Raw genomic sequence first — 8,229 nt, forward strand, 5'->3', positions numbered from 1 at the left:
TGCCAACACCAGAGGACGCTGTGTCTTCGCTGGCTTCTTTACCACCAGGCCAGCTCACAAAAAGCCCAGGTTTTCCCCAGAACTGCTCGGGGACAGTTCCCAACATCCCCCCTTCCGAGCAACAGGCTCATTTCTTTTAGTTTTCGCGTCTCTCTCTCTCTCTCTCTCTCTCTCTCTCTCTCTCTCTCTCTCTCTCTCTCTCTCTCTCTCTGTGCTTGTGTGTAAGGAAGGGTTCCACTTTAACTAGCCTCATGGAGACCTGTTTGAATAGCTGGGTCTCCTGTTTTCAGCTTGATCGATCCTAAAATCGCTTTTCCAGTGACTTGAAATCCATTCAAATCAGAATGAATTTAAAGCACAGGAGGCAGCAGGCGCGGCGCGTTCCTTGCCTCCATCTCCCTAGCTTAAAACGCAACCTCCAGATTAGAAGATTCAGTCTCGAAGCCTTTCCCCTCCAGGCCAGCCTAACACACGCGGCCAATTCACGGTGTCCTCGGCGGAGGTCCCCGCCCCGTTCACCTGTCTGGAGCGAGAGAGGTGTGTCCATGCCTCCCAGTATCTGGACAGCCAGCTCCCTCCGCGGTCCTCTTCTACTTGCTTCCCTCCGCCCAGATTTGTAAGTGGTGTTTGGGGGGCGGGGGGGCTGGTGTGGGGGAGTGGAAGGGAGGGCGGGGAAGGGGCCTCGCGGGGAGGGGCGTCGGAGCGCTGTCACCGGGTGTCACGCCGCCCTCCCCGCCCCTCCGCCGGGGGTGTGGGAGCGCAGCCGAGCGCGCGGCAGAGGGCCGGGCGCGTGGGGACGCGGGCGTGCGGGGTTCCGGGCGAGCCGCGCCGCACCCGGAGCGCGCTGGCCGCCTGAGCTCGGCGCGGCTCCCAGTGCCCTGAAGCCGCCCGCCACCCGCCCCCTGTGCGTTGGGCGGCAGCCCCGGCCGCGGCAGCCGGGCTCCCGGGGAGGGGAGCGCGCCCGGCCATGGAGCCTTCGCACAAGGACGCCGAGACGGCGGCGGCGGCGGCGGCTGTGGCGGCGGCGGAGCGAGGGGCGTCCTCGTCCAGCGGAGTGGTGGTGCAAGTCCGCGAGAAGAAGGGCCCCCTGCGCGCCGCCATCCCCTACATGCCCTTCCCGGTGGCCGTCATCTGCCTCTTCCTCAACACTTTCGTGCCGGGACTGGGTAAGACGCGACGGCCGCGACCCCTTGCGCCCCGGGCCCCGGGCGCTGAGGGCGGCAGGGGAGGGGTCAGGGAGGGACCCTCGGGCCGCGCCCACGGGCTGCAAGTGCCGCGCCGGCGCTCCTAGCGCCCCCTGGCAGGTGGCAGAAGCGCGTGGAGGGGGCGCCCGGAGGGAGGCGCGGGGCTCCCTGACACTCCTTTCCCCTCCTCCGACCTGGGAGCCAGGTGATCCGGCCTGGAGGAGCCGGGAACTTTGACGGGAATGTTGGAGTCTGCCGGCAAGCCGCCCAGGCGGCTCTCTAGACCCCGGCTAATCCTGCCTCTTCTCTCCGCCCTGCGCGCCCTCCCACGAGCTCCATCCTCCGAGGGGCGCGGGGCCCCAGCAAGACCAGCGTTGGGGCCGCCGGTGGGGATGACCAAGTCCCTGGGCATTGGAGAAGTCGGTCGAGCTGGGGAAAAAGGGGAGATGAGTTGGGACAGAAGACACCCCGCAGCCCCGCCTGCTTTCGCGCGGTGAGGGGCGTGTGGGGGCGAGAGCTCTTTAGCCAGAGTCTCCACCGCCTTCCGGCGTGCCTGCGATTCCACCAGCACCCCCGAAGGACGCCGAGAGGAAGAGGGACGATTTTATTAGTTTAGATGCCTGTGGGTTTGAACCGCGCTTGGCCAGAGCTGACCCCATAACTTCCCCCATCGCTTCCGTTCCTGAGAACGTGGAGTGCCCGCGGGTGTAATTCTGTGTTGGACTTTGGCGGCCTGGACGGTCCCTGATGGCACCTGTGTCCCCAATTTTAAAACGGAGGCCCATCACAGAGATAGGAGTGCCCAGTGGGGGCATAAAGGGAGGAAATGCGAAGTTTTCTTGACCCTTCTTCTCCTAACCCCACACCCAAATATGTCTGCATCCCCTCCCGGATCACTCCCAACTTGCCAACTTGGCACTGGCTGTTCTTCGGAGTTAAGAGCAACTCGCCCCCCAATTCCGCGCGAGACTGGAGAGGCAGGCACCTCTGTGCCCAGGAGAAAAGCTTGCCGCTGTAAGGCTCCAAGTTCCCAAGAACAGAGGTCAGCTAGAAATGGCTTTCTGTTTTGCTTTGGCCTTTCTCACAGCCTGGCTCTTAACCAGCTTTGCAGGGGCTTCTTGGGTGCTGATAGGGAAGACCACACCCACCCACGCAGGTCGGGTTCACTTTCCCCTTCCTGCTCATCTTTCTGCCCCCTAGGGGGAGGTGGGGGGGGATGCTGCTGGAGAAGTGTATGTGTCCCAGCAGAAAGCTAGGTGGCCTTCAGTTGGGCATCCCCTCCTCGTGCCTTCAGCAGCCTGGTTGCTGTCTTCAGGCCGGCTCTCTGTGCACGTGTAGACCCTGTGAAAAGGCAAGCCGAGGCTAATTTAGCTGTGTGAGACATTCCCACCTGCTGGAGTGAAAAACACACTGCCTGTCCATCTCTCTGGGGATGTGAAGATCACCAGCAGGGATGTGTCTTGATTCTCCTTTTGGTGAAGTAAATGCCATCTTACGGTCTTTGAGGAAAGACACACATTGGTGCCAGGTGGGCAGAGCTACCCCGAGTCTCTGCTGGGTCAGGCCACAGCCCCTGTTCATCTGGGCACCTCCTAGGTCTGCTTCACTAGGTCCCTTTCCCACCCTTAGGCCCACTGCCACACCCCCTGCCCTCCTGCCAACTCCTCCCACCTTCCCCCCACTTTTTCTGTCTTTACATAGGTGGCTGGGTGATAAAGAATCTACCTACCAATGCAGGAGGCACAGTAGATGAGGTTCCATCCCTGGGTTGGAAAGATCCCCTGGAGGAGGAGATGGCCACCCACTCCAGTATTCTTGACTAGAGAATCCCATGGACAGAGGACCCTGGCCAGCTACAGTCCAGAGGGTCACAAAGAGTGAGACATGACTGAGCATGCATGCCCATGCCCTTTATAACATTTTGTTGCTGTTATTGTTAGAGCAGAATCCTATGGGATTTTTGTAAGAAACCTTTCTAAGAAGCCAGAATAAAAGAGAGAGAAAAAAGCAAACTACAAAAGTAATAAAACAGGCTGAGGTGAGCCATGGGTACACAGACTTCAGAATTTTCAGTGACTGAAAATCCAGGCATTTTATTGTTTTGTGTTGGCTGTCATTGTACAACTGACTGGATGCATGGGCCCCTGCCTCCACCCCCTCTCCCCTGACACACACACACTGAAGGGAGTTCTTGATCCTTGCTGGTATTTCTCATCTGTCAGTCAGGGATGCCTGTCCCTCTGGGATGCTGGGAGGATAAAATGAGATTACATAAAGCTCAGGGTCTGGCCATTAGAGTGTTCTGGAGACCGTGGGTCCATCTTGCTCTTTGACCCTCTGCAGAGCTGAGCACTGGTCCCATCTCTGGTGTATGGGGTGGGGGGTTGCCCTCTGGGACCTTTCTTCTGAGTATTTATTGACCTCTCTGCTTCCCTTGACCTGCAGTGGAATCCTGGACAACAAAACAGCACAGGCAAAATCTCCAGGCTTTTTTTTTTTGCAACCCCCCCCCCCCCCCGCCGCCCCGCAACTGACCCTGTTGGGGTTTGAATGGCCCCAGCGCTTAGAAAATTCTCCCTTAGCCCAGATCCACTTCTCCATGTCCTCCAGCTTATCTGATGCTCCTGTGAAAACTGAATATTCATGTCTGGCCCTGCCCTTTGAGGAAATGAAGCTTCTTTTAATCTGTTCACTCTTTCATTCGACAAACACAGAGCACCCACTGCCCAGCACTGGGGATGTGATGATGGATAAATCAGTCAAGATGTCATAGATTGTTGAGGAAAATTGATGCAAACATTGTTTAAATTTGTTATTGCTATAATGGCAGCAGGAACAGTATTTGAGCAGTAATTGATTCTTCCAGGGCTGGGATGGGAGTTCAGAGGATGCCTCCCAGAAGGAGTAGTATTAGGTTAGACCCTGCTAAGAGTTTCCATCGTGGGGCTCCAAGCACTTGCCATCCTCACATCATTCCTGCTCTCTGGAAATTGGTAGCAGCACGGGCCCAAAGAGCTCCTCTTTTTTCTGGAAACTTCCTTACCTGCAAGTGTTCTCATTTGCAAATGGGATGGGAGTGCCAGTGTTGGGCTGAATGAAGGCACCATTTTTCTTTGACAGCATTTCAGGTTCATCCAGTCTGCAGGACCCCCATGGAGAAGCTCAGTCCTTACAATTCCCTGGTATTGCCTTGGTCCAAGCAGAAGGGCTGTTGGGGTAACATACCATCAGAGAGATGTTTCCTCTCTTGGGGAGTCAATGGGAAGGGGAAGTGATTTATGGTCATTCTGGATCCTCATTGGAACGATACAAAATGAATTTGAAAAATGGATGATGGTAGTTTCCTGTTCAGTGAAACTCTACTAACAAAGACCATGGCCAATATGTTCATAGTCCAACAGGTATGGCGTTTATAAGTATACACAATTGCTCATACATGTGCTCATGGAGGTTCACTGTTATGCCCCAAAGTGGCCAAAGGGTTTATCTGTTTGTTACGAGAAAAACTGTACTTTCATATTTGAAAATTGTTTCTATCTTGATTGACTTGGTGAAATGAAAATGTTGGTAACTCTGTGGCAGGGAAAGTGGGACAGAGGAGAACTTTCACTGACTGTTAACTATTCCATCAGATTAATGTTGGCTATTAATCTAGTGTTGAATATTCATAAATAATTAATCCCCCCCAATATACTGCCTGCTCTTTGCACTCAGCTAAGATCTCCTTTCCCTAGTCAGCACATCCAGTCTGGCTCAGCTTCTCTCTCCTTTAAGTCTGAGCCTCTAGTTGATGATGAATCATGCCCTACCTTGTGGCATCTTTTGTATTGTTACCTTTTTATTACTGTTACAAGAGTTTATTCTTTGTCTATCCAAGTAGATTGTAAGTTCCTTAGAGCAAGAACCATTTAAAGTCTCTCCTTGATATAGTATACTATTTATAGAATGCACACTGACCAACCAGAATTATATTCCTTGAACAGGCATTAGAGAGCATCTGGTCCAAGGCCTTTGTTTTATATAGAAGTGAGGCAGTCCCAAGGGTGAAAGAACCAATGACGTTTACATCCTAAGTCAATCTTTTTAAGGAAATCATTTGAGGATGTATCTCAGCAAAACAAGAAAGTAAACCAAAAAAGAAGGTATGAGATCCAGGGAATAGTGTATCCAATTGAAAGCAGCCATGAAAAGCAACCTAGGATAAAATTGTTCAGCAAGCCTGGAGAGCAGTCAGTCTTCATTACTGTAGGAGGGTAGAAGGCGCCAGGAATGAGGTGAGGAAGGTGGGAGAAAGGGACATTCCACAGAGTAGAGAGTATTACTGGTACACTGTAAGAGAGTAAAGTGGTGATACAAAGCAGAAAGCAAGAAAAACAGAAGGCAATTAGTAACTGCAGTAAAGACAAAAAGCTGTGTAAAAGTATCAAGATCTCCAAATGAAGCAACTACCCAATTATATCGGGAGGTCAGTAGACTTCAAAAAGAATAGAGGATTCCAAACACTAAATGAAAAATAATTTGAGGATATTAGGGATATGATGTAGAAGGCAGATGTTTCTTCTATCAACAATTTAAAAAAGGAAAAAATAACAACTTTGGGAAAAAACAAAAAACACGGTATTAAAGGTATAGCTTAAATAGGAAGCAAATCAAACTGTGACCTGGTTTTAGGCAAGTGGTGGAATATAAGAAAGACTCTTTTAAGTGCATAGAGTCGGTCTGTGAACAGTGGTGCACAATATGGGTCTCTTTGATTCTGTAGTGAAGAGTATTTGCTTAGTCATAATGATATAAATGCATCTCAGTGGTTTTTAACTTCTAAAACCAACCACAGGCAAAGCACTGAGGACTACTTAATAATAGCTATAAAGGTGGATGTAAGATTTTTTTCCTTGGCAATATAAAATTTAAAAAACAGCTTATAGAAATTGACAGGTAAATTGTGATAGAATAAATTGTTATTTCCATTTATCCACTGAAAGATAAGCTATGACTTTATGGATAAGCTATGATCAACCTAGACAGCATATTAAAAAGCAGAGGCATTACTTTACCAACAACATATTAAAAAGCAGAGACATTACTTTACCAACAAAGGTCCGTCTAGTCAAAGCTATGGTTTTTCCAGTAGTCATGTATGGATGTGAGAGTTGGACTGTATAGAAAACTGAGCACTGAAGAATTGATGTTTTTGAACTGTGGTGTTGGAGAAGACTCTTGAGAGTCTCCTGGACTGCAAGGAGATCCAACCAGTCAATCCTAAAGGAAATCACTCCTAAATATTCATTGGAAGGACTGATGCTAAAGCTGAAACTCCAATACTTTGGCCCACCTGATGCGAAGAACTGACTCATTGGAAAAGACCTTGATACTGGGAAAGATTGAAGGTGGGAGGAGAAGGGGATGGCAGAGGATGAGGTGGTTGGACGGCATCACTGACTCGATGGACATGAATTTGAGTAGGCTCTGGGAATTGGTGATGGAGAGGGAAGCCTGCCTGCAGTCCATGGCGTCGCAAAGAATCGGACAAAACTGAGCGACTGAACTGAAAGATGATGTCACATACCCACTTAATGCCATGATTCCTGTGGGAGGAGACTGTTTCCTTCCCTGCGCAACGTTATCAGGCTTGGCCATGTGACTCACTTTGGCCAAGTGAGTGAGTGGGAGTGACATATGCTGGGCCTGAGCAGACAGTTTCAGAGGCATTGTGAGTTTCTGCCACTGTTCTTTTCTTTCTCTCGTGAGAGTGGCAGGTCTCAGATGCACTCTTCTACCTGGTTCTCAGAATAAAGAGGACAACGGAAGCAGGGCATGACGTGTCACATGAGTGAGAAATAAAACTGAGACTTTTCTGCTGTTGTGTTAGTGTTGTTATTTCCCAGCACAACCTACCACAACTGACTAACGTGTAGAGGGTAGGGTACAGGTGTGAACACCCTCCTCATGTGAAGTGAGTGATCAAGACATGCTGTCTGAAGTTGATAGACCAAGAAATAAAGGCTACCAAGGAAATCAGCAGATGCACTGAGACAGTAATGTATCAGGACAGTGGGGTCATGTTGAGATAAGAGTAGAAAAGAATGAGGAATGATAAAAGTAAGCTAGCTCTTACGCATCATAACAAAAGTCAATAAATGACATCTGTAGTTGATAAGACAGAAAACGCAATATAAGCATACTCTGGAGATTAGGAAAACACCAGAAGAGTAGCCACTCTTTCTGATATCATCGGTTTTCTTTTGTTGAATGACTCATTCTTAGCACGTGTACATGCTGAAAGTGTCTCTCATCTTTTGCAAACGGGCTCTCTTGGTCCTATCCTCACCTCTGCCCGTTGCCCATCTCTCTGTTCCCCTTTAGATTTGTTGTCATCAATCCCCCTTCAGCCCACTCTAAGCATGTTTTTACCTCCATCACTTGCCCAAGCTGTGCTTATCAGGATCACCAGTCTCCTCCAAATTTGCTGAATCCAGTGGTCAGTTCTGTCTTCATCTTCCCAGACTTTGCAGTCGCATTGGACACAATTGCTCACTCCCTCCTTGAAAACACTGTCTTTACTCGGCTTCTGGAACACGACACTCCCTAGTTTTCTTTATACCTTGTGAATCCCTCTCCGTTTCCTTTGCTCATCTCATCAGTTTTTAAACTTGGGAGTTCCCCAGGCACTCGATCTTCTTGATCTTGATTTTCTCTTTGATCTTGTTCTCTTTTCCGCCCCCACTCACCCCTGTGATGTTCTTGCTCAGTCTCCTGGCTGTAAATTAAATCCTCGTGATGATGACTCCCAGATCCAGATCTCCAGCTCAGACTCTCCCCTGACCTCCAGACTCTTATATCCAGCTGACTTCTTCTCAACATCTCTCCTTGGAAACCAAGGGGCATCATAGACAACTTACCCAAAACCGGCCTTCTGATTTTCTTTCCCAAATCTACTTCTCCCTCATCTTTCCTCATCTCAGCAATGGCATCCTTCCAGTAGCTCAGGCCAGAGGCTGGAATTCATCCTTGACTCCTCTTTTTCTCACACCCCACGCCCAGTCTG

At 50.1% G+C, this 8,229-nt stretch overlaps 1 protein-coding gene across 3 annotated transcripts in view; it reads left to right on the forward strand.

Annotated features, from left to right (window-relative positions):
• Nucleotides 714–8,229, forward strand: part of STUM (stum, mechanosensory transduction mediator homolog) — a 58,093-nt gene continuing 50,577 nt past the window's right edge. The window contains exon 1 of one of the 3 annotated variants that reach the window (XM_018060227.1): nucleotides 714–1,166. In XM_018060227.1, the coding sequence (XP_017915716.1) occupies nucleotides 968–1,166 (199 nt within the window). In that variant the 5' untranslated portion in view covers nucleotides 714–967. The remainder of the gene's footprint in view (nucleotides 1,167–8,229) is intronic. The other 2 variants (XM_018060228.1, XM_018060229.1) reach the window with 2 other exon arrangements.

This window comes from Capra hircus, chromosome 16 (genome assembly GCF_001704415.2).
Source record: "Capra hircus breed San Clemente chromosome 16, ASM170441v1, whole genome shotgun sequence".
NCBI lineage: Eukaryota > Metazoa > Chordata > Mammalia > Artiodactyla > Bovidae > Capra > Capra hircus.